The 26,865-nt window shown below is 42.1% G+C and overlaps 1 protein-coding gene across 4 annotated transcripts in view; it reads left to right on the top strand.

Annotated features, from left to right (window-relative positions):
- Nucleotides 1-291: 291 nt before the first annotated feature.
- Nucleotides 292-26,865, top strand: part of LOC309706952 (semaphorin-3F-like) — a 59,119-nt gene continuing 32,545 nt past the window's right edge. For all 4 annotated transcript variants that reach the window (XM_082533982.1, XM_082533981.1, XM_082533980.1 and 1 more), the window contains exons 1-2: nucleotides 292-416; nucleotides 2,336-2,517. In XM_082533982.1, the coding sequence (XP_082390108.1) occupies nucleotides 2,400-2,517 (118 nt within the window). In that variant the 5' untranslated portion in view covers nucleotides 292-416; nucleotides 2,336-2,399. The remainder of the gene's footprint in view (nucleotides 417-2,335; nucleotides 2,518-26,865) is intronic.

Here is a 26,865-nt window from a genome sequence, read left to right as displayed (position 1 = left end):
ACGCTACGCGTCTGGACACCGCGGGGACTTTTCTTGTATCGAGCGGCTTCCCCCCCACGAGATGTTGATTGTAGTCGTGCGACGACAGCATCCAATCGACTCTCGGTCACGCACAAGGTTCAGTTAGGAACATTTTCTCCCTTTTTATTTTCGCGCAACTGTAATTTTTCTCATTGTGTTCACTGACAACTCCGGGGCCAATAGACACGCAGTGCGCACAGGTACAAAGTGCCCCCACCCCACCTCCACCCCACTCCTGAACGGGGTTCGACCAGAAAGCCGCGCCGGGATTTTCTATTGTTATTACTGCTTTCAACTTGGAGAGAGAGAGAGAGAGAGAGAGAGAGTGATCGATCTGTTGGAATTGGTTTGTTCAATGACTTGCAAGGCTGAACTTATATCCGGAGACCCGTGAGGTAAGCCTGTATGGACTGTTCCTTTGTGATTATGTATCTATGTATTTATTTTACACTTTATTTCCTTATTATGAATATCACGCAACATGTTACCTGCATACAGGATCGCGCTTTTTTTTGTCAAATACTTGAATTTATGATTGGCACCACGCCTTACCGACTCTCTCATTTTCTTTTTGAAACAATGAAACAGAAACAGCAAATTATGATCATTATTAATTTCTTTTGATCGGAAAATCAATTCCAGCGCGAATCATTATCACTGTTTATTTAATAGCTGTGCAGTTTACCGTGCGCTCTAATACCGCACCAGACTGTTTACAGTTCTGTCGTCCATGTGTAGCCAAGACTGCCAGTCTGTTACACACATTTCAGCGTGTTTCAGCAACATTCAACATTTTTGCATGAAATTTGTTTTATTATTATTATTCATTGCCGAAGAACACATTCATACATGCACGTGAATAAAGTTGTATAGTGTTTTATTTATTTTTACATACAATACAACACTGAGGAATTTCCCTGTGTCACGGTAACTGTGAAATGTTTTAAAAAATGTTTTTAATCGGCAGCAAATGCAGATGGTTATTTTCTTGTCTGCTGGATTAAAGCAGCGCTGTAGCCACTGAGCCCTGTCCATCCAGATTTTACTGGTTTCCGTCTGTAAGTTTTAATGATTGCATTACATTTGTTCAACACATGTCAGTTAATAAACTGTGAAGAAGCTGAGACCTTTTCTTCTTTTAAGCTATTTGGACTAATATGATGTTTCCATGACTAAAAGGGTTTTTGTTTTTTTGTTTTTTGTTTTTGTAAACTTTTGTATTAATATTTCATATCACTGTCTATGACATACATATTTGTATTTTTTACTTCATGGTACGGTGTGTCTTTCGCAATCCTCGGTGTCATCTGTGAGCGGTGCCTTGTTTGATTTCATGCGCTTGTGCGAAGGAGTTGGCCTCTCTCTTAGAATAAACAGCTGGATGGTTTACAAATTGTAAACAGCCGAGGTTTAAACAGCTGCTTTTACTCATAAATTCGCTTCAGCCAACCAGTCTGAAGACTGTTCTGCTCTGTTGAGGTCTCTGAAGGTGCTTTTGAGGTGGAAATTCGTCCAATGTTTGAAGTGTCAGTGGTTTGTGCGGAGAGGAGATATGCAGGCTGTAGGTGTCCGGTCAGTGAGCTCAGGGAGGCTTTATGGGAACAAAGGTGGAAAAGAAAAGTTTTGCAGGTAAAGAGGTAGCCGCATACACGAGTATTTCTTATGGTCAGTCACATATGTGTGAAACATCAGCTGCTTAAAGGTATCTATACTTCATCAACAATTAATGTCACCACCTTTTTTTTAGTTGTTCAGCTTTGAGGCTGTCATTACTTGCAGGCCTTTTCTTTAATCAACAGCTAAGACCTGTATTTGAGATGCATCAATCACAATGTTATTTTTGTGCTATTTTCCTTAAGTAAGTGTGAAGTTGTGGTATAGCCTGGCATTAGGTGAACCCAGTAATTACAGCGTGGTGTCATGATGCAGGAATGCATTTTGGTTGCGTGTAGAGGAGCAGAAGAAAAGCTTCAGTGGAGTCAGCGCGATCCTGCCATTATTTTGTCGCGCTCTGAAAAACAAACATAATTTTTACCAAATGGAAGCAATGTGCAAGTCTCTAAAAGTCTGGCTCCTTTCCATTAGGACTCATCAGTTTAATGAAGCTCCCAGAAATCTGGGCGTAAACTCTGCACCTCGGTGCGGTGTCGCCCAAAACTCGCAGTGTGATGGGGCCCTTGGGAGATACAGATTTGACGCGTCACATAAAATTATAAATGAAAAACAGGCTCACGGTGGCAGATTCTTTTTTGGTTTTAAGTGTAAAGTAGAGTCAGCATCTTCTCTTCTCACGTGTTTCTTTTTGTCCCTGCAGATTTAAAAAAACAAACAAAAAAAAACAAAAAGCAGCCTTTGGAGCTACAGGAGGTTGGTCCACCATGCAGCTGGACGGTCTGTGGACGGTCCACACCCTCCTGGCACTGTGCGGCTTGGCTTTTGGGAACCAAGTGAGCAATGAGCCACTGGCCGCGCCCCGTGTCTTCATCTCTTTTAAAGGTGGGAACCTGAACTGCTCTCTTCTACCCTCATCTTCCCTCTTGCTTCTAATTCTTGGTTTACTCCTGGCTTTCCTGTGTTTTAGTCAGTGCTGGTTTTTCCTCTGCCATGAGTTTGCTCACCGGCTGACTGATGAAATGACAGTTGTGCAATTGGAGTGATTGTGGCTTTGATAAGTTCTTGAGGGTTTTTCAGAGGAAGAACTTAGAGCATCACCAGAGCAGCGCTGCGCAGACCACAAACAAATCATGCAACTCTCATACGCACGCTGCTCCCTTTCCTCAGACCTCCAGGCATCATAATAACCACCAGATGCTCCCACTGGCCTGTATTGCACAAATACAAACACAAACAGTGACGGAGCAGATGCACATATTGAGAAATGTGTACGTCTCGCCCATTTTGAGAGCATATACATGATTATTGTTTTAGTTAATCAAATGCAGTGTCTTTATCTTCAGTCTTCTTTAGTACTGAATCTCTAAATTGGAGCCACAAAGAGAGATGGGATAATAAGGAGCATGTAATAACTCCATGGCCATTATGTGATTATTCTCTGGTGAAGCAGATGCACTTTGGGAGGCGGGGGGAGGTTGTATTTGTGCGTTCCATCGGCCATACAGATTAGGTGAGATGGTCTTCCGGGTTCTCCGGGGTGCAGAGTGAGAGAGAGGGTATTACCAAGAGCAAATTGCCAGGATCAGCCAAGCAGAGCGACATCCCCGGGGCCTGTCCTGCTCGTAGATCAAGCCTTTGATTAGCATCCAGAGAAAAGCTCGGGGAGCAAGCGGCAGCTCCCCTGTTTGCTTTTGCTTTCTTCGTTTCCCAGCGCTCCCTGGTAGTACAAGTTGACTTAATTAAGTGGACTGGCACAGTTCATTGTCGAAGGCGTTTTCCTGCTTTAATCAAGTGGGATTTAACACACCAGTGAGCTCACATCCCGAGTTCAGCAGTTTTTTCATTTTCCAGATATCATCTTAGTGCTGTGTTGTTTTAGAGAGAACTGTGCAAATTGTTTGTGTGCGTGTTGTTGGTTTTTTTACTCTATAAGCTGTTCTGTGTCCAGTGAGCTTGTGTATAGGTTCATCTTTGGATGGCTAAACTTATATATTTGAAAGCGACAGACTACAGGCGCTGTTCTTTGGCTGACAAGGAAAAAGCTGGGCACTGCTGCTTACCTGTGTATGTTTGCCTCTCTAGTCAATATGAATTTCACAGTCTACTGCTACTGCCTCTCTCAGAGGAATGCACCCCCCTCTCCATTCAATATTATGACTCCCTCTGCCTTAATTGCTTTTTTGAGAGGGGCCTTGTAGTCCTTACCTTGGCAAGCTGGCTGCACTTCCCCTGATGCATCATGATGTGTAAAGTTTTTTGCTTGAGCTGTTTGGGAAGGCAGTTTGCCTCTGAGCGGCGGCATAAATGGAACACAGCTTGAAGACAAGTATGGGCAATATGCAGGTCTTTTATGGTGAGACTACAGGAGGGTATGAGTTAATTTTCAGGTCCCACTTCATAATTATTGATCATTATGCCAGTGAGTCACCCTGTGAAGAAAAATCTTAAATTGCAGCTATAAAGCTGCTTGTCTGTGCTGAACTAAACACATGTTTCAAACTGATTAACTTGGTAGCAGAGCAGCGAGGTTAAGAACCATGACCTCTGTCTGGGAGGCCCTCACTTCCCTATTAAAGCAGGTAGAGTAAATCATGGGACCTAATTGCTTTTGCCTTTCCTCCATGTCGCGTGTGCAGCTTTTATAGCAGGAAAACACGTTCGGCGATGCTAAAATAACCCTCTCAGTGTACTTAGAGGACACGGGAAGTTGAACAATGTATCTGCTCATATGCATTTGATAAAAGATTTGTGTTTGCAAAATCTAATGGATAAAAAGTCTAACGGATAAACTTAGCAAGTAGACTTTGTTCAGGCTTATCAGCTGAGGAGAAAGGGCAACTCTGGCTGAAGAAGCCTTCCTCACTTTAAACAGCAAAAAGCTGTAGTCAGTGTCAGATGAGCAAATTGGGGACAAAGCAAACCCATAACAACTAATCAAGTGACTTTTTTTTTAAGTCGACTGGCATGATAGACTCTTATCAGATAAGTAGCTTATTTACACAGTGAAAGTTTTGATATTAAAATATCTTCCTGTTTGGGGACTGAATCAATTATGGTTTCAATAACAGTTTTTAACACACAGTAATGCACGTTTTCTTCTGTTTTAATGATTTTAATGGAGACATGCATCCTGTGGAGATGAAAACCTGTCTATTGTAATAATCACTTTCTGGCATCTTTGAGCTAAGTTATCTTAAATAAAGCAACCAGTCTTCGTTTAACACCAGATACAGTGCATTAGTGAAGTGATGGGCAGAATTGTGTATGTGCTCCACCCTTTTCTCTGAGACTCCCAAGTCACGCAAGATCTGAGTTTCAACATTTTAAGAGTTACATTTTTTCTTTTTTTTTAAATCTTTTAAATGTTCTGCTTATATCACGCTGTGTTGCAGAAAACATGGCATTTTCTAAATGGACAAAACACTCCAGGGAGGAGGGAAAAAGTCATGCTGCTTCTGTTGGCCCACATTTCTGCTATAACATGTTTCAGTTCCTGCATAAAGTAGATCCAAATCTAAATCCATACTAATGGCTCTGCTACTCTGGGCACATGAACTTTAGCCTCATCTGGGCTGCTGTGAGTTCATATGCTTAAAATAATCGCAGAACATCACTTAGGCTGTGCTGTGTTCTTCAAATGCTTTAAATGCAGTTGTTGACATAACGGGCGTGACCGGTGATTACGAAAAAAAGAGAGAAGAAGAAGCCTTTTAATGTAAAGTTTTTCTTAGTCTGCTTAATTGCTAAGGCAGACGGCAAACGTCAGCTCAGAACAAACAGAGGCACGGGGTCAAGAGTCTCCATGCAAATTTTCACTTTGAAAAGTCAGGCCAGCATAATCTACCGCTGAGGGTGGAGCCATGTCTTGCACCACAAAAGAGCACTTCAGAATTATCACCTTTTGGAAACAAGCTTCTCACACTTAACTTCAGCAATGCCACTCTGGCCCATCAGTACAAGTAAAAAGTCCTTTAAATGCCATAACATCATCAGGATTACAGCACACTAGCCCCCACCTCCTCCCTCTGACTGCGCATGAGGCCAAAGCCACCGGGATGACGGCAGAATGTGGGTCAGCTCCGCTACAATAAACAGGCTCGCCACAGGCAGTGCAGGTGGCAGTAAGAGAAAGCCACCCTGGCTCATCATTAAGCCACATATTTCTCATCTGCACGCCCTCCTGTGAACGGCAAACAGCGGGCTACTATTTTTACCCCACAGGAAAGTCTGTAGTCTATATTGGGTGAGAGTGCATGTGTGTTTTGGTGGGTGGGTGGCAGCGTAGAGGGTTAGAAACTTCCCTTTGGGGTTAAATGCCAGGCATTCTGGTATGTGTCAACCCGTGTTATGGGGTGGTTATGTTTCTGTTTAGCTTTTAATTCCATCGAGTAACAACAGATGAGGATCAAATCTGAAACTGTCATGTAAAAAGCAGTGTAGCAGGGAAGTAGCTGCTTCGATAAGTCAGTAGTTTGGTATCGCTTCGACTTTGGGCTCGGCCTTTTACAACCAGCCTGTCACTTGTCTAGTAAATGTTTAAACTGTTATTGCTGTTGTTCACACAACACATTCCCATGGTCACTTTCTTCTTTGGAGCTATAGATTAGTTGCCCGAATGAACCCAGGCTCTTAACACTTGTGACCTTATCGGCGTGCATGTTTGAGTCTGAAGCCTTAAGTGTTTATTCAGCATTGATTGTTTCAGTGACAAATGCAGTTTAAACTTTTGATCTTTTGTATTATTACTTGTGCATTTGCTGACAGTAATAACAACCTGCAGCTTCCCTTTCAGTTTCTTGATGCACATCTGACTTGCTTCAAGCATACTGGTAGAATTTCACCCTCGCAGTAATATTGCAATGGTGCCCGACCGCGTGCATAAGCCACAAAACCACTGACCCTGTCGTCTGGGGCTGCTGCTGATGTTTTGCTGTGATCTCTAATTACTGTTTGCGAGGCCTGAGTCCATATAACCCCACGGCAGTAGAGTAATGACTGAAAAAGCACTGAAAACCACTATTACTTTGGCCACGTCCCAGACCTCAGCTTGTCTCCACAGCAGCTAAGCTCAGTTATATTTAGTGTAAAACTCTCTTCTCCCTCGGCAGCCACACAGAAGTCATTTGTGGCGCTGTGGTTAACCACTGAACGCAAACGGCCAAGTGGTGACGGTGGTTTAAGTGCAAGTGTAGTTTGGTCCGGAGCAACTTGTGCTCTGCTGCGATCCAGCTGTCAAAAGTGTCACTTAATTGTAACGTCCAACTTGGCCTGGAAACCACTGACTTTTAATTTAATGGAGTGGGTGTAGAGAAGAGTGTGTATATTAAAGAAAAAAGAGGCTGAGCCCGATGTTCCAGGAAATGGTGTTAATCCTCCGCTGCGGTGTACATGACTTCAAAACATTTGTATTTGTAACGGCCGCTCCTTAAACTTTATGGGGAAAATTTGTCTCTCATTTATAATCACTGCTGAGGACTTTAGAATTCACACATTTGTTTTAATTTATGGACATAACTTCTGTTGCGTGGTTTTCCTATAACTTCACACGTGTGAGGAAACACATTAAGTGGGGATTTGTGCTCAAGCAATTAAAAGCTGAGTTCATGTTAAAATGGGATGCAGCTCAGCCTGAAATCTATTTATCTCTCTGGCCAAGCTAATTTCTGAGCACAGCATGGTTTATGTTCACTTCATTGAGCTTCATTTAAATCTTTTTAGCAGTTGGCGTAAATGAAATGTGACTGCTGGTCTGCAGCAGTCCTCACCCAACTTTAGGCATGAATGCTTGTCTGGTCACAGGTAATCAGTGAACGCTTCACAGCGGTATACGTCCAACGGCCTCAGACTGAGAGGTCAGACTCTGGGATCGATTATCTGTCTGTCTCTGCCCCCCTGCAACCTTAACTCTGCCCCCTATTTGGTGGATGACTGATAGTACCGTGATTACATTTTATTTCTGGACCACTGAGTCTATTGTTTTGATTGGAATGCACTGAAGATGAAAAATAACAGCGTACTTTTCACTTAAAGCACAGTGTCATTAGAATTTGTGTCTGTGGATAATATTTTAATGTGATTCACAATGAATCAATATGTGTTGCAGGTTCTAATTATTCTTTTCTTCAAGTTTTACTCACATCCGTAATGAAAAGTAATGTAATCTGTAATGCATAATTGCTTTTAAATGTGCTAAGAATTTATCGTCATAAAGTTTTGCAATTGAATTTATTCATCTGTTGGCCATAGACTGCAGTACTGCAGGAGACAGTGCTCCTGCCACCCTCACCCCTCTACTTGTCAGGTATATGTGTGGGACAGACGTGTGATATTCCCTGAAAAGATGAGTCTGTTGGCTCCTTTCAGCATGTTGCCCCTGAATCCAGCAGTAAGCTGATGCCCCGTCTCTATCAGTGCCAATTTCCTTCTGCAAATAAACTCGCGTTCACAGTGTCATCTCATAGCCAACCGTTAGCTCTGTCTGAGCCTCCCACCCGGCGCTGATGCTGCGCCTCCTGGAATATGTGTTTTATCCTCTCACTGCCAATCGCTGTTAAATGCGCACAGGCTTTTCTTTATGATGGTCCATGAATTGACTCATTGTGTTTCAGTGTTATTGAATATAGCCGCTTGGCACCTCTGCTTGATTCTAATGCCATATGGCTGTGAGGTTGTAAAGAGTATCACATGCTGCTTGGGTGGTCCTAAGGTTTGATAAAAGAGGGAGTAGTATCATTGCTGGGATTCTCTTTCTTCAGCATATGGTTACTGGATGTAGGGAGTGTGTGTGTGTGTGCAGGTGTGTGTGTGTGTGTATGTGTGTGTGTGTGTGTGCGTGCAGGTGTGTGCAGGTGCAGAGTTGTTAAGAGAGAACATTGTTCTTATGCTTCTGATGATTGTGGGCAACCAATGAAGGTGACAGCTGATCCCCCACGCACCACTCCCATCCACAACCAGTTGTGCTGCCCCTCATTGAGTGTCCTTCCTGTTAAAAGGGGGATTTTTCATTCCCATTGTCATCAAGTGGTCATTCATTCAAAAAAATATATCCAACATGCTGACTTTCAGTTCTACCAAATTCTATCTGTGACTTTCTGCACATATTTATACTTCACACCTGCACATATGGATAGTATGCATTCAATTGTTTTATAGTGTTGGTTGTGTGTGTGTATGTATGTATGTATGTATGTATATATATATATATGTATATGTATGTGTGTGTGTGCTTCTTTTCATGTGTGCCGAGAATTACCAAATTAAATTTCTTTACGTGTGAACATATAATCACAATAAAGGACTGTTCTTCTTCTTCTTTCAGTTAGTTGAATACATACATACACAATTTCTTTTACAATAGGTCTGTATAATATTAATTAATTTAATGGAATCTGATCAAATGAAATTTACTTGATCGGTATGCAGTTTATGCGAAGCATATTTTCCAAGCATATTGATTATTATTATTGTTTATTTATTATTATTATTATTATTATTATTATTATTATTTGAATAAATAAACTTTTGATTTGATATATTTCAGTTGCATTTTACTCTTAAAATTATTGCTTCATGTTTATGAGAATAAACAACATTGTTTTTAGGGTAGGGGTCTGATTGATAGGATCTTACAATATGAAGCACCTGGAAGTGACTGTTGTTGTGATTTGGTGCCATAGAAACAAAGTTGAGTTGAACTGAATTAAAAATGGTTGCTGTAACCAATTAACAGTTTAACTACTGGTCATATTGGGTAAAGAAAAGCCTGAACTAATTTCAGAAGCCTGAACTGGTAAATAACTCCACTCTAACCATAACATATCAAAATAGCTGCCAAATAGTCTGTTAATTTCAGCTCAGCTCTAATCGAACTCTTATGCCTTAATGTCCTTTTTCCTTCTACTACTTAGCTAACTTTCTCTGGCATCGGAACTACAGTAAATGCACGGGGACTGGGGTGTTTTGGATTCCTGGCGTGTCAGCGGCGCTCTCTTTTTGCATCTGCAGTATGAGATCTGTCATATCGAGAGCAGGGCGTTTGCGCTTTGGTCAGGGTTTCACCTGACGAGCAGCCTTCTGAGTCAGGTGACTCGCCAGTGAAACCGAGATGGTCTCTCAAAATGAATGAGGACCCAGTGTTGTCTCTCCATCTTGTCTTTCAAGGGCATGTTGCTGCATCTAATGCCGCCACCCTGACTCTCCTCACAAGACTGAAAAATACCACCCAAACTGTCCAGATATTGTTGTAATTTTTTCTTTCTTTCCACCAGTAGCTATCTGTTGCACATATGTTTTCTATTTATGGAACTGTACACTCTTCCAGTTTTTTATGAAATTGCCAAAATATGCAGGTTTAGAGCACTAGAGATCTCAAACCGAGCAGAGGACGTGGTTATGTCACAGTATGGACAAATGTGTTGGAGTCGTAAATTATTTTGCATGTTGAAACCAAGTAATGAGGTTAGATGATGTACTTTGTTAGTTTCTGTAATCACAACAAGCTGCCAGGGAAAGGTTTTACTGCCAACAGTAGCCTAAAACTTCTCAAAGGAGAAAACCGTCAGTCACCCTTTGTTGTCATTGTACTACATTTTCCTTTGTTGAGGAAACTGATAATAGATAATGATGTAGCATTCCCAGCCTTGACATCTTGGTAACCTGGTTGGTATCTAGCACACCTGCCAGTCTTCTAGGCTCGTTCTTTCCAGGTGGCATAATTAAGACTTCCTGTGGGACTTCATGTCTTTTCTCACTTGTGAAAACAGGGCATTAGCGGAGACCGGATGAACAGGTTGAAGACTCAGACTAGCTTTGTCTTTGCACTGCTGCTGAGGCTGAACATTGTATATTCTTAGCACCAGTGTTTCTCTTGTGGCAGATTAAGGTGTCAGGGAGAATAATGGTCCAGACGGCTTACACAAGTTCTTGGATCCAGCTCAACCTGCGCCCAAGTTTCACAAAAGGTTTACGGTTTCGAATGTGGCATTGTGTGTTTTCCTTTAGGAAAATGTAACTCAAGAGAAACATGGTAAAAAAGACAGGAAGCTGTACACAGAGGTGTGGGAGTAAGATAATGAGACAGGTAAAATGAATTCAGTGGTTGCCCAGGTGAATGGCACCTGCTTTGAAGTGCTTCTTTGTCTTGTCATCTGGGCAGATGGATGACTTGATCCCTATCACGGTCTAATACTCACCAATTTCTGTTATCTTAGATCATCAGACAGAGAATTGTCGTTGCTTTTTGAGACTTAAAACTGTGGATGGTATTCAGGTTTGAGTCATTTATCTGCTCCTGAACACTTCCCTTGAAGCCAGCCTGTCAAAGCACTCTTTTCATTGCAGCTCATCCAGAACACTGAACCACCTTGTCTTCAACCTCTGCAAATTCACCCCGCCACCCCCAACGCCAACCCCCTACCGGGGCTGTATGTAGACGTTCATATCATATTCAAAGCACAGTTCTGCCATACCAGCTTTTGAAGGTAACAGTCCCTTTCCTCTCCTGCCTTGTACCTCCTGGTCTGTGACTTTAGTCCTGCACACCACCCCAAACTTCCCCGGGGTAAGCTGCAAAAAGACACTTGGCTCGTTTTTTGCTGCAAACAGCCAAATCATCACTTGTTCGTTCTTGTTCCTTACTTAAGGCTTCTGAATGCTTACCTCACTCTAGCCTAAAGAGTACAATCAGTCCACGTCTGTAGTTGCAGGCTTTTAACGTTATCTCTTCACGAGGTATCTCATATCACCCTCATATCAAGACGCTAAGTATATAGGAGTTGCTCAGGAAGGTCAAGTGGGAGGGAGTGACCCAGACACGGGAGGTCAAGGCCACTGTCACCTTCTGATCTACAACCTCAACATTATTTCTCACCCTCTGACGCTGGGGGGTAGTATTTCAGATGCCTCTTGCAGACTTGGAACTCCTAAGATGAGCCCTTTTTTCGTCCCTGCAGTAAATCCACCATAGCTGAGATGGTGCAATGCACTGTGACGTCATAGACTGCATATTGCCAGTACAGATTAAATGCTGCACTGGACCATCAGTTTGTTAACTGTCAAGACAGAAATGCTGATAATGTTAATGGTATGTTTTCTATGCTTTTGCTGTGTAAACATATTTACTGTGATATCTGACAGCTTGTTTCAATGAGGCCCCAAATTGCTCCCGATGGTCAGGCCGCTACCTTTCATAGCAGCTCTCTGTGTGTGAGGTCGGTCCAAGTACTTGAGCACTTTGGACAAGCATAGGTTTACTATGTACAGTATGAAATGATTTGTTTTACAACTAAAAGATACTGTAGACCATTTATTTAAGTAGAAGCACTGATAGCACCCAGTTAGTGCTCAGGTAAAGTATGTATAGTAACCATGATAAGATAAAAATATTTTAAGTATTAAAAGTGATTGCAAATCGATTATTGTTTCTCATTCATTGACTTTGGGGCAGCATTTTACTCTTGGAATTAGCTGAAGTGGAACAGATTTTTAAAAAAACAAGAGTATTTTGAGATTTTTGTGTGTTTTGCATGTAAATTAAATAATCTGAAAAGCACCTAGTAGCACAAGCTGTCATATAAAATCTACTGGAATGAAAATAATGTTTATTTCTGATATGCTGTGAAAGTGGAAGTAGCTCAAATTCCATGGAATTTTATGGTTTGAATTTTATGGTTTGTTCTTAAGTTGCAACTTAAGAACAAACCATAAAATTTGCAAATATATTTAAAGGTGGCTACTTTTCACCAATTTATTTTTCTAACAATATGCTATATTTACATTTGATCATATGAGGATTAGTTAGACTGTTCAACAAGCAAGCGGCTACTTTCTGAGTAAAGTTTTAAATAAAGTGTTTACATTTGACTCCCACTTAATCTTTGTCATAATAATCTTGATAGAGATTAATGTTGAAAAAAGGGTTTTGCAAACGTTAGGTCATGTTAGTGAAGCTGACGTAATCGCTGCCATGTAGTTTAAGTCATAACACAGAGTTTTTAAAGTGCGGTGTACAAGAAGAGCATACATCCATAAATATCTTTTTCAGCTGAAGCCCCGGCTCCATTCATGATGTTTCTAGTTGCTGTGTATCAGTGCAGCTGGCCGCAGTGATGAAACTGGATTATTTCTGCTGCGCTGTGACTTTTTATTGGGGTTTCAGAAAATTTAAAAAAAGTGATAGTAAGTAAATCCAGGGCAACATTTGACCTCTTCAGATTCGCATTTAGTGACAAACAAATGTTCATTATCAATCACCAGTCACCCATACTGCTAGGACAGAGAAAGTCGTCTGTGAGATTGGAGTGCAGAACACAGAAACTGTGCGCTATTCAGCTCATAAACTGCAGTCAGCAGTTCACCTCCCGCCTAAAACCTTTCACCATGTTTAGACCCTGCTTCCCACCTCTTCATCCGATCACTGATGAGGTCATACATTATTCCACGTTGGTAAGGGGAAATGAGGCCGTTTGGAAGACACACTGAAGAGTTTAACCCATAAGAGCACTCGGGCATAATACAATGCATGCACTTTGATGTCTTTGTTGTGGTGTGGTTTTGAAATGCTGATTTGGAGATTTCTCTTTTGCATGTTGGTGGAGTAGGTGTTAATTGCAGAGTGTGGGGACGGACTCTTGATCCCACCCATTGAGGATGGGCTGGGGCCGGCAGTGACCCCCTGATAGGCTTGTTTTTTTGTAAATGTCCCCCCTGTGGTGTTGTGTCCTCTTGATTGGTGAGGGAGATGAAAAAGGGGAGACCCTGGCATGCAAGTCCCCTTGTTGTTGTTGTTGTTTGGCGTCGCCCACACACTCTTCCCCCTGTGAAGGTCCTATAGCTGCAGGGGTGTTTGTGTAGGTTTGCCTCTTATTCATAGAAGTTCATTCACATTCTGGGAGACCTGGGGGTGGACGTCAAACTGGCATCAGGCCTTTTTTGTCAATGAATGCCGCACACAGGATCCCCGCAGGCCTTTTACCGTGCTTCCTATAGGATTCCTCGGTCCGGGTCCGAGGAGCACCACTGTGGCGCTCCAAAGGGAGGACAGCAATTTAGAGTGGAGGTGAAAAATGAGGTCCTCAGATGGGAAAATGAAAATCAACAAGAGGAAAAGAGACTGTTTACATCCTGCACTCCACCTGGCACGCTGCCAGACCAACAGTGGGAGATGTGTTGCAATATAAAAGCAGAGAGGATTATGAGTAGTAAGGGAAATATTTGTGAAACTATTTGGTAATGCCCTGGTGTTGCTAACTTTGTTCTGTCATCCTTTTCTTTGATTCTCTCGGTGAGATGTACATGCTCATGAGCTCTCCAAGCCTCTTATTGTTTTGTAAATCTTCAGATGAAAGAGCGTGGTGTTACTGTGTGTTCTAAGTCCCTGTTTGACTTCTTAACTCAGTTGCTTGTTTTCCTGCTTAGCCCTTCAATGGTGGGTTAATGAATACTTTATTGCCACTTTACTGTGTGGATCTTAGTGGCCGTATTTAATTTCTCCCCCCTCGAGGGACGTCCTGTGGCGTTTCCCAGAGTTTCGGCGCAGCCTACTTTGCATTTCTTTTCTGCGAGAAGACAAACGCGCCTAGAGTCCAAGATGAAGCGCTCTGACAGAGGGAGGCCGGGACAGAGAAAAGGGGATGAGAGGAAGAGAGGCAGGCACAGAGTGAGCTAGGATTTCACTCCCACTTCTTTCCCTCCGAGCTCTGAATCAGTCCAAAGTTCCTCTCATGGGCTACAGTGTGGATCAGGTTTTACCCCTGCTTGTCTTCTCCTACCTTCCCAAGTTTTGACATGCTTATGTTTTATCTTTCAGGGTGGAATTAAAAGCAGCACAGTAGGGCTGCACAGTCAAGAATAGAGTTGCAGAAAGTTTGTTGGATGAGCTCTCCAGGATAGACACAGAAAAAAAAACATAAACACAGAAAACCCATTCAGTAATCATACACCATGGGATGTGTCCATATTTTGTCATTTAACTGGAGTTGAGCTTCAGTGGTGTGGATTTCAGGGAGCAGTGAATGCATTTCTGTGTCACTGTAGTTGACACCTAGAGAAAAAAGACAAAGCTCTCAGGTCCACCTCATGTGGGTCACCACTGATATCATAGCCCACCTTGAAAGTGTTTCTTCTCTTCACTCAAAATGCTGTCAGACAGATCTCAGTAATCCTGCTCAACTGTGATGAGTGTTTGCTGTTTTAAAGCCTGTAATTAAGTCAGTTAACCTCCCCTCTGTTCCAAGAGGTTCCAGAGAGAGAGGTTCCAGGGGGTCCAGGCGCCCTTCTCTGTCACATGCTGAACCCCGTGGTGAGCGATGGGTTTTTAATGGAGGCCTCCCAGCACAAAACCAACCTGAGGGAATATTTAAAAGATTGGCACAAAACAAAAAAGCGCAGGAATGAATAAACAGCCCCTTCCTGTCCCCGTAAATTTGGAAGCCTCCTTTTTCCAAAGGTAATTGATTGGAACAAATTAGCAGCGGAAAGATAAACTATGGCTAGGTGAGATGCTGGGCTTCTGGTGATACGCTCTGGGCATAATTAACTGTTGCGTTGAGGCCCGTGGTAAAGCTCGCCCCTGTGTTTGCCGTATTAGCACTAGTGCTGGACTCTGTGGAGACGATCTGTAAATCTACTCTACGTTCAAGCAAAGTGTTTGAGTTGTTTTAGGGGATGCAGTTTGTTTCCACAAAAGTATTACGCCAGAAATAAGAAAAAAAGTTGGGCGTTGCTTAGACTGGCAATGATGTGGGAGGCACTTGTTGCACATGTGCTATTGTGGTGGTTGTGGTCATCAGTTTGGACATAGGGTATTGTAGTTGCACCTCATATTGCACCTTAAAAAAAATCCGTAGTGGCATCAGAGACTAACATCACAGTCAGAAGTAATTACACCATGACTCAGTTTATTATGATTTGCATGGTTAAGGGAAAAGCAGGAGTGTCTTTTAGCTAAAACTAAGGCAACAGAACATGAAAGCTCAGTGAAATAAAATCAACAGAAGATGATAAAACCTGGCATATTTAAATTATACCTAGTTTAAGTTGCACATTATCGGCTTTCCATTCTCTTTCTATTCTTGCCAAAGAAACTTGCAAAATCTAACAACCAAGTTACATCAAGTTCTGAAACAGCTTTTAACACGCAGACACCAGAGTTGCTGATAGATGCAGCGATGAGTCTTTTCACAGCTCAAGCCTACCTCTACCTCTGTGTCGTTCCAGGTTTAACACATCCACACTTCTTTCTCTTAACAGTGTGCTTCAGCTGCTCGGCAACGCCTCTCGAGATGTCAAGAAAATTCACTTTCATGCGTTAATCAGACGGGAAGTCTGAGCGAGCTCTGAAAAGAGCTGTCATGACCCCAAACAATCACTGACACACCTGATACTTTACCTGTCACAGGGTTTCCTCTCCTTTTTAATTCTCCTTTATGAGCCGTGCCTTCATTGTGAAGGATGCTTTCATGTGCTGTTAAATGTCTGTTGATATGCCTGCAGACATTTTGTCCTTTTGTCGTTAGGGCTTCACACACAAGGTCTGCTGTTAACATTCTCTAATAATGTCATCTAAATTAGGGCTGATATAACGATATATATCGAATGACAATATAAAAACGTCTATCGTTTCATTTTACGCTATCATTTGTTTCGTGGTGTCGCAAAATAAACTGTTTACGGCAATATTTTTTCATCGTTCTGATGGTCACTGTAGTGGCTATATTAATTTCTTAAGTATTTCTTAATTTCTAAGCAAGTGCGACGTTCGTGACAACAGCTGTGTGCAGATCAACAGTGCATCATATATCGAGTGCGGGAGAGAGTATGAGCGTGCAGCGTTTAAAGCGTGGAAGTACTGACCTTACTTTGAGTTTGATTCCATAAAAAGTGACAAAAACATTAGTGTCCATTGTGCGTGGGAAGAAAACTTCTTTTTACAGCGAAAAAACCCCCTAAACTTCCAAGCAAGCACTGAGTGCGCTACCACGTAATGGGGAACTCACAGAGAAACTCGCGGATTCTTCCACTGACCGCCGCGGCACACCTGCACCAGGGTAAACCTCCGCCTACCCAACTCCTGCTTTACAGGTGAAAATAGAGCAAAAGGACCGCTAGTCTTTGACTTTATTTATTTTCTGCTGTGTTTTACTTGCATCTATTTGAAAGACTGAGTGTAAACACACACAAAAAAAAAACATTATGTGCTGGAATGTGCAGAAATTAAAATATTAAACAAATTTCTTCCAGTCAGAGAATGTTGCATATAATTAAATTTTTTGCTTGATGCATAAAGTTAAAAGATTAAAACTAATAAAACAAGTTTTAAAAAGAGACTTTTCCATTTGATTACATTTTGTGTGATGGATTATGTAGAAAAAGTAGAATTGGGCTGAAAGAGCTATCGCTTTATCACCTATTCAGGTTGTAAATCGTGTTTTTAAAAAGTAACTAAGTAACTAAGTAATTAATTACTTTTGAAAATAAGTAATCAGTAAAGTAACGGGATTACTTTTTGGGGGAAATAATCAGTAATTAGTTACTGATTACTTTTTTCAAGTAACTTGACCAACACTGTTTGAGGTTAGCAACAACAACGGTAACAGCATCGCGTGTCCGCTTGATTATGTTCCACATAAACCTTTCACAATAAAGCTCAAGATCTTGTTGAGACTTTTCAAAACACCGCTTTTTAGTAAAGCTTCCATCTGCAGCCTTGGTTCTCAATCTGACTCTTGCTTGTTTTGATTTAAAAAGGGCCTTGAGGTTTATTGTGAGAAATAACATCTGACAAAATGAGGTGTGCTCATTTCTGTAACCTAGACAAGGTTAAGGGGAAGATGACTGATAGATGGATATTTCTGTAAGTTTCCCATTCTTTCACTCAATTTCAATCAATTCAGTTTTATTTACAGGGCGTGAAATTTAAAACAACAGTCACCTTCTCCCCCATGAGCAAGCACATTGTGACAGTGGGAAGGAAAAAAATCCCTTTTGACAGGAAGAAGCCTCCAGCAGGACCAGGGGCAGCTTTACCAGATTTGTATGCTTTAACCAGAATCCTTATATCCTTATTATAATTATTTTCTATTACTTTCTTTTACCCTACTTTTTAAAAACATGCTGTTTACAATGACACAAATTGTTTACTTAATTACCCCCCTTTGTTTTTTAATGTCACATAATCGTGACACTCATGCTCTGGTAACTTCAGGTAAAGGTTACAACATGTGACATGAGACGAATCTTGATAAAAGATTTTTGTTTGGCGGCCTCAGGCTACGTCCACACGTACATGCAGAAATGAAGGAAAACGCTGCCAGGAACATGCCAAAGCAACAGGTGGCGATATATTCCTAACCGTGTAGAAATGTTGGCCAATCAGAAGTGTAGAAACCTCAGTGGGAAAAAGTAAACAAAGCTGGGGCATAGAAGCAGAACCGAGTCGTATGTGTGGAGGGACAGTAACTGTGTGTGGTGTATATGTAAGCATTTAAACACTGCAGAGAGTAAAATTAACAGTAACAGTATTGTAGAAATTCATTTCACGGAAACAATAACGTGGCGCACAGTGTGACGTCAAAAAATGCGCACACCTTTGATGCTGCGTTTTCTCCGTTTTTCTCGTCCACACGTAAATGCAAAAACTGAGTTTTCGAAATTATCCACCCTGGCCAGAGTTTTTAGAAATCTCCGTTTTCAGTGACCGAAAACGCCGTTTACGTGTGGACGAAAGGTGCAAACGCATAGAAAAATCTCAGTTTTCAAAAATACCCGGGTACGTGTGGACGTAGCCTCAGTTTTAGAGCAATTACAGCAGCTGACCTGCTGATCTGAAGCAAGTCTTTCTGGTTGGCGTTTATCTAGAAGTTGAATGTTTTTCAAATATAAACTGAGCATTATGCGTAATAATTTTCACATAATATTGTTTCATGTTTTCTTACTTAAAGAAAACCTTGAGAAGGTTTAAAAAGCACTGATAAATGCAAAATAATCTAACTGCCTGCTTTTCATGTGTATGTCAAACATGCATAATTTGTTTTATACCGGTTAAAATCCGGCACGACCCTTTAATGCTGATGTACACTAATTAATCTCCCACTACTCCCAGCGGTGATACACTGCAGTTAACTGCACATTATTCCCAAATATTTTCTCTGCAGTGAACTCTCCCTGGCTGAGATACAAGCAATATATCTTGGATGAATACTCCACATTCTCAAGATAAACTTGCCCGGGGAAGCAGATTACTCTGCTCATATAGAGGTTCCGCAAGAGCTCTGTTTTGACTTGTCTGGCTTAATTGCTGCGTCAATTAAAATGTTTTTCAGAAACACTGTGTGAGCTGGGCAAGGGCCAGGAGAATTGCTAGAGGCTCCGGCTTGTTCACAGCTGTGTGTTGCCTGCAGTGTTGATGAAGGGAGAGTGAGAGGAAGTGAGGCTGAGTTGCCGAGGAGCTCAAGCGGTTAGCAGCCAAACAAAGGCATAAGGTGCGCGCTCCTGCCCGCAGTAAACAACGAGCGCTGTTATCAAAATGTAAACACAAACATTGGGATGTAGTTAGGCTTTATAGCGAAAGAAATAGACTAAAAAGTCACCTAAATACAAAAAGCATCAGTTGTAGCCTTATGATTGAAATTATGTTCATTTTGTTAATATAGTCACCATGGCCCTCTGCGAGTTTATTATTAAGAGTGGAGCCAATGACAACATACGATATTAACAGGATTATAATTGGAGCTGAATCTTGTTCTCTTTGGCGATGTGTAATATATTAATGTGGTCTCCTTTGGGACATGAAGGACGTGACCCACGATGGGCTTCGTACGAAATTAACGGGTAATTGCCGGGTGCTACAGGGCCACAGATGACTGTGAGAACAAGGCCGCTTTCCTGCACAGATATGCTGGCTGAGAGCATCCTCCCATGAAGAACAACAGCATCAGGACATGTAACATGAACCAAAAATGACACGAGTGACGTAGTGCTCCAGCTATCACGTTAATCATGTTGAGCAATGAAGGAAGTCAGAATACATTATTAAAGAGCGACAAAGTTTGTGTATGGGGGAAGCTAAGCTGGATGGATGGACTGCGTTACAGTCTTGGCCCATCCATCCAAGACTTGTTTTTTAAAGCTTGGCCAAGCTCCTTCCTAACCTTAACCACATGTCTGGAACCTTTAAGAAGCAGTCGCTTCAATCCATAAAAAGGATGTTTACCTAAACCTCAGCAAGACAAAAGGAGTGCCACCTTAAGGAACAACTGTTTAGGGTTTTAAGAAGTGTAGTAAGATCAGTGTCTGTGTTACAGAACTAACAAGCTTTCAGATAAAAACCTTCAAGTCGAAGACCCATCACTCAAACTAATTCCTGAATTCACAAACGCTGAACCTCCAAAACAGGAGCTCTCAAACTCAGTAAAGGTGAATGGTGCCTCAAACAGGAATCAGCTGTTGCTAGCTACACATGTCGTGGTTACACTGGGCCCCTAAATGTTTTCCAACTACCATAATTTATTTTTCTCATTTTCTTATTCCAGTGATTATTCGCCCATTATTTGTGTCTGTTTCGCAGCAATCCCGTGAAAGCCTTCCCACTCGGCTTCCTCCCCTCTGCTTTTCTTGTCTTTACCATCTAGGAATTCACTCTCAACAGTGCAGTATTTTAGCCACTTTGTAATCCATACCTCCGACCTCTCCTGTAGCTTATTACCTACTGCCAAGACTGTTCAAGAGGACGACTACGGGGTCACAGAACAGGATATCCTGCATGTCAGTCAAACGTCAAGGCTGTCAGGTGTCTCCGATTTTAAACCCAAATCGGGGAAAGCCTGACTGGTCATTAAAAATCTCCCAGGGAGGCTGAGTTTTGAGTTTTGCCAAAGCTCAGTATACTTCCACAGCTGTCAAGGTGTCTGTATGTCTGCTGCGTTGTGGAGATGTCACCTCAGGCACTATTCAGTCAAGTAAGAAAGAAACAGGCTTCCTCTGGATTAATGAGGAAGGGATATAATAATGTTGGGATATAGATGAGTTGAAATGTGACCGGCTCTTCTTTTACGTGTTGTTTTTTTCTTCTATAGATGACTTCACTGTACTCTCCCAGGCGTGTTTCCCAGTGCGTATCCCATATATGGGACTGATATCCAGGCTTTTGGCTGAATGAAAAGAAATTTTTATTAAATAAACTTCCACAACCTCAGGATATAAAATGATTTTAAAAGAAATGTATTCTCATGGTCAAGAGACCCCAAAAGGAGTATAATATGGAAAATAAAATCCTGCTCCAGTTTTTATCTGATGCCGTACAGTATGAGATTTATAAGTTTCAGATTTTCTTTTGTCAATTTTGCAATCTCAGTGGTATTGGCCCATAGGGAGTATAGGCAAAGGGAGCGTGCTAAGGAGCATGTATAGCAGTACAGTGAACTTGTTTGCTCCATTTAGACCATTCATTCACTCTTCTCCTCCCCTCCCGCCTACTCCCTGCTGATTTCTGCTGTCATGCCAGCCTCAAAAGTTATAAATCACTGTGGATTCTGCAGCCTTTTCATGGGTTTGTGTAGGGGAGTCCCTTTTGTAAGCTTCAGATGTTTGGGGTCAAAGCCAGGCTATCAACCAAAGCAACCAAAAGAATTGTTGATGTGTGAAGTGCGAGTTTGTAATTGAAACGATAAAGGAAGTCCTATAGGGACTGTATATCATCCCACTCAACAAACACAACAAAGTGTATTAGAGGGATTGTGGACTTCTCAAATGAGGAGGGGGGTGTCTTCAGAAACAACACTTTTCACATTCTACATTTTTCTTCCTCCCGGTTGTGGTGTGGGGCTGCAAGAGCGCAAAAGCGCCGACCTCTGAGTGCACTCAGGCTCTCGGAGAGATTGCAGCCCTGTCAGAGAACACGATGCCGCCCCATTAACTGAGATAAGGCAGGTAGGGATTGAGAGGCTGAGATCAATGAGTCATTATGGGGAGTGCAGAGGATTCGAGGCCCGAGTGGGATGGTTACATTCATGGCTTAGCAGTAGGACGGCCCAGCATTCCCATAACCACTTCCTACCAATCCGTGGAGCGACCATCAGGGTAGGAAAACCCTGCAGGATTTTCTCTGGATTAACAGTTGAGTCCATGTCAAATATTCTATCCAAGAATAATGAGGCAGGGCACAACCTTTTCACCTGACACATTTTCATATCTCCAGAGCAACACATTTATGGATTCTGCTGTTCTGTGAAAATGCTTCACGGCCTCAGGTCTTTGTTCACGTGAAGAAGATTTAGCTCTTAAAGTAAGATAAAATATCGTACATCCATTTTTCTCCAACTGAGTGTAACTCTTATAAAATCCTGGAGGTTAATTAAAGTCAAAATGAGCTCAGTTTGAACATTTGGTTTGTTTTCCATGTAATATTGTGAATAAACTTTGGGTTTGTGAGATTTATGAATCTTTTTTTAAATTAACATTTTTCACAGCATCACAGCAACGTTTTTTCTGAATTGGGGTTGTAAAAAACAACAAAAACAAAACAAAAAAACAACATTATCTATCTCACTTGTGATTTTATTATGTTGATAGTTGCGGCAAAGCCTCAGAAAGAAGTATTTTTTAAAGAAATATGTTGGTGCAGTTTAGTGTGGTTTGGTTTGTGGTGTGATCCCATTTTTCTGTTTTTCCACTACCCATTTTAAATGCCCACTCTTACCTGAGGCACAGTGCTGACAGTCCTCTGTGTTACTCTCTGACTACATTTTGGCTGATATTGATCAAACTTGAAAGGGGAGCCCTTAAGTGAATGTGTAAAAAGTCCTGGTAATCAATGATTGACAGTTGGCATTTCCCCTCATCAAGGTCACCTTGCCAATTTCAGCGTGTGGAAGAGCTGCAGGACAATCAAGAGATGTGAGAAAGAGAGGCTGTTTTGTCTCTTCAGATTTGGCTTTACCAGAGGGAGGTTGAGCGCAGAGCACGACTTTCAATCACAGAAGTACTTCAGCTGCGAGAGCTCGGTAGACCACAACTTAAAGGAGAAAAGGGAATATCGATCTTTGTGCCACTAGCATATCTGCACTCCGCTAGACATGTAATGCTGCTGGGATGGACTTTTTCGGTCTGCAATTACAGCTTCAGCTAATTCACCTGGGACACCACAGGATTTTTTTTTTTTGGTTTTCTTTGCAGTTCAGTTCAGTCAGAATCTATAAAACACACTTTCTTGGTGTGTATTTCTCACCCATTTGATTATTGCACTATACACCTATTGCTGAAAAGAAGATGTATAGCCATGTAGTCAGGGCTTAGCCAAGACAACCTGTGGACTTGAATTTCGCCCCCTGAAGTTTCTACATGTGATTTTTAAACCTGGTTGCACCTGAAGTCATTAAATATATTTTGACAAGCACGTTTTATGTAGCATGTGTAAATAAAAGCTTGCTTCTAAATGAAGTCCTGCTGGGCTGGAAGTGAAATGTAAGACCACTCAAGTTCACAGCTTATTAGCTCCTTATTACAGGTCACATACTGGTAGAGTTATGCTCATAACATCCCAGCTCTTTAGATTAATTCTGTTTGGCTGGGAATGTGAGAAAAAACAGGAGAAGGCTCCCCTGATTTAGAAAGCATGTTTCCTGAGTTCGGAAAGAAATGAAGTGTTTATGGTGGGGCAAAAAGATGCCGCACTGAGGGGGGGTTATAAAGGAGGAGCAGTACGAAGATGCTTTGGCTTCACGTTCCTCTTTTCGCCTCTGGGGCTGAGGTTTTGGTCAACACTGCCAAAGCAAACACCTCCATATTCCACCACAGAGGACCCGATGTGAACCTTTCACACACTTCTTGGTTTCGCCTAATCAGCACCTTCCATCTGGAGTTGCCTCATTTATCCTTAGTTTGCATTGTGGTTTTGCATGTGTAGAGAAACTGCTCTAATGGAGACTCTTGGTTCTGTATCCATTACAGCGTTGTTGCATCGTTTGATTATGTTGTGTGCAGTGATGTTTGAAACAACATGACACACCAGGAGTGGCCTCCACTTGCAGGCCAGGGCACCTCCCCTTACTGCAAAAACTGCTCAGAAACAGCTCAAAGAACACAAGAAACATAACCAGGGCTATTGACCTGACCTCTCCACAACCCCCAGATCTCAGTCTGATCAAGCATGCACAGAATTATTCAGAACACATCTGATCTTCTGGGGCTCCAAACAGCAACCCCAGAAACCAAAAGATCAATTTCTAACATCCCACTCAAGTGGATGAGAGACACCACAGGACACCCTGAGATATGTTTGTGTCCATCCGCTGAAGGGTCAGAGCTTTTTTGTGGGGAAGAGGAAAACCTAGACTACTTGAGCCAGGTGTTGTCAAAGTTGTGGCCCATCGTATACGTGCATGCTACACATGTTATCAGTATGTTTGAAAGATACAAAGGGAGGAGGCTGAACACATCACTCTCGCACCCACTTGGTCTGCTTCACTCTCTATCCATCTCAGCAGTTATCAGGCTGATTTTAACATCCTGTTAGCTGCCGGGAGATTACCAGTGACAAACTGGGATGGCTAAATCGGCTTGGTAAACTCGCTGACCCTGCAAACCACCACCCACCCTCTGAGCTACTATCTCCTTAACACCACCTTACATGGGAATAGAGCACGGTTGGCCAAAATAACAGTCTGAACACAGATAAAGCTCAGAGGAAGCATGTAGGAGAAGACTGCAAAGAACTAACTCCCTAAAAAAGTCGATCAGGCCAAGTAGGCATGCATACAGTACAAATTCATTGACCAGGCGACGTGAAATGAACTGTTCCTGATATCATAATAACTTGTTTTACTTATTTATTCATTTCTTTTTTTGCCTTTTTGACGTAAAATGCAAATTGTCAGTTGGGGACAGCATAACCCACCACACTGATTCCTAGGGTCCTAAGGGAACCTATTATCTTGTTATGACTTAGAAGCAGGATAAGATTGCAGAGCCTTAGAAGCCCCTTTAAAACAACACGGTTTAGGAACAGCAGGCTTATAGCACCAGAGAGCATAATGAAGTCACAGTTTAGCTTTTTGCTGACTTGTAACTTCTACGCGGGTTTCCTTTAGTGGCCAACAAACTGTTAGTTTAGTTCAGAAGGAGTTAGCCCTGTGACCCTTGGTTCCCATGGGTGCATGTGTTGGGGTACAGCTCATTTAAAGCTTAGCCTAGTGAACGGTCCCAGTGAGGCAGTGGCAGCCGAAAACACAAAGCTGTTTATAAAGGCTAATCGCCTTCATTTCAGATGAGCGCCCTTTAAATAGAGAAAGTAAGTGATTAGGCAAAATGCAATGAAGCTGCTGACATACATGTGGAAAAACGGGATTTGTTCACTAATCCCACTTCCTGTCCCCAAGGCCTGGGAATCAGGGGCACACTGGAACTCAGCTGATCATTTGCCCCTGTTCAAAGAGGCGACGGGGAGAGGGGGGACGTCCTGCTTCTATCAACATCATGTGGCTCATGTCGAGGGTGACTGATGACTATACAGGCTCCAAATGGCAAAGAAAATGGCAAAGGCTTTCCTGCCTACAAGTTCTGTTTAAGCCTGCCCACCCAAGAAACAGGAAGACAAGCACTGAGGTGGCACCGTGCGCACTTACCCAGGATGAGGGAGCAGTGGGAGACTGGTGGGAGGAAGAGACCTGGAGCAGAGCCACAATGGCTGCTGTCACAATCTGTCCTGCCTTCATGTCATTCTCAGGAAGGGGCAGGAACAACTGGCTTCCCACACGGTGACCCCACACTGGCTCGACAAATAAAGCATTCATAACCACGGGGCATGTCAGCGAGACACTGGTGTCAGATACATTAGGTTTCTATATCCTGTGCCTGTTCAACTGTGAATCTTCATGTAGCCTGTCAGGATGCTCCTGAGAGAGCTGGGACAAATTGTTGCACTGAGACGTCTTTCTGACAGTTTTCTATGTGGTGGTCCTGCTGTGCTCTGAAAGCCCTTTTCAAGACAAAGTTGTTCCCCTGCTCGTGCAAATCAAATTATTGGCTCACTGGATGAAAACTACTTGGAAATATGGTTTATAAATTGGATATTTATAATTGAGCTATTATATATAATAGAGCTATTTTGTTATATTTTGTAATTTTGTAATATATTCTATTATATAATTTAGTGACTTACTGTTCTTACTGTCTTGGAACAACTGCGACCACATAATTTCCTCGGGTATTAATAAATGATTCTTAATCTGATGATTGTGATATTTAATGGTAAATCTGCAGAAGATTTACTTTATAGCACAGCATGAAAAACATCTTAGCTGGAAGTCAGCCCATGGCAGCTGAAACCTGAATTTTGATGCCCTTTGATGCAACTGTTTGTGCCTGTCACACTCAAAATATTACACACATAAGCATTTAATAATATTTATTATGAGGAACTGTGTCATTCACGACAAGAAAAGTAAATATTTTTTTAGTGAAACCTCTGAGCAGATTCTTACAAAAACGACAGATCCATCACAGATTCAGCTTCTTTAAAAAAATCTCTTTGTTCGTAAATTTGACAGCAGCTTTCAGGATGTTTGAACAGAACTGAACTTCAGTCTGTAGAACTGAGTGTTGTGAAGCCTGAGTTTCTATGGGCTGCTGTTCTTTAACCGTACCTGTTTCTGTTCTACTTCTGCTTTTGGTGAAGCGTGGCACACATTCAGTAAAATTAATTTCAGCCTTCTCACAGAGACTTTCTACAACATTAAACAGAGAGTGAGACTGAGACAGATCCATCTCCATTACATTAAGGCTGTTCTGGTCTCGTAGCTGACTGTTTCTCCCAGGTGCACACACCGTCTGGCCGCAGACAGTAGAACGCTCAGGCAGAGTGTGTCTCTGCCTTTTGAGTGTGTCCAGCACCATATGTAGGGATTATAGGCTGACATGAATCTGAGGTATGGCAGATTACGATACGGTAAGGCTAAAGGTAATGAGGCTCCTTCAGTCAGGGTTTCACGTTTAGTCTCTGTGGCTGCTTCGCCCTAAATTCCTTTGCTAATTCTGCAGTGGGCTGTCTTTGTTGTTCTGTTATAAATGCGTGTGCTCTGCCTTCTCCCCTGGCCTTTGTACAAAAAGTAGTGTTAAAATGAATTTACCATGCTAAATGTCCTCAGGAAACCAGAAGGTATGCACATAACTGTGGCTAGACCACAACCCTGTGATTCAGTGGTTCTCCGGGTGTAGTAATTCAGAGCTTTTTGCAATTCT

This window comes from Aulonocara stuartgranti, assembly GCF_965226115.1.
Source record: "Aulonocara stuartgranti genome assembly, chromosome: 5".
NCBI classification, from domain to species: Eukaryota; Metazoa; Chordata; class Actinopteri; order Cichliformes; family Cichlidae; genus Aulonocara; species Aulonocara stuartgranti.
This window is presented reverse-complemented; position numbering and strand designations above follow the sequence as displayed.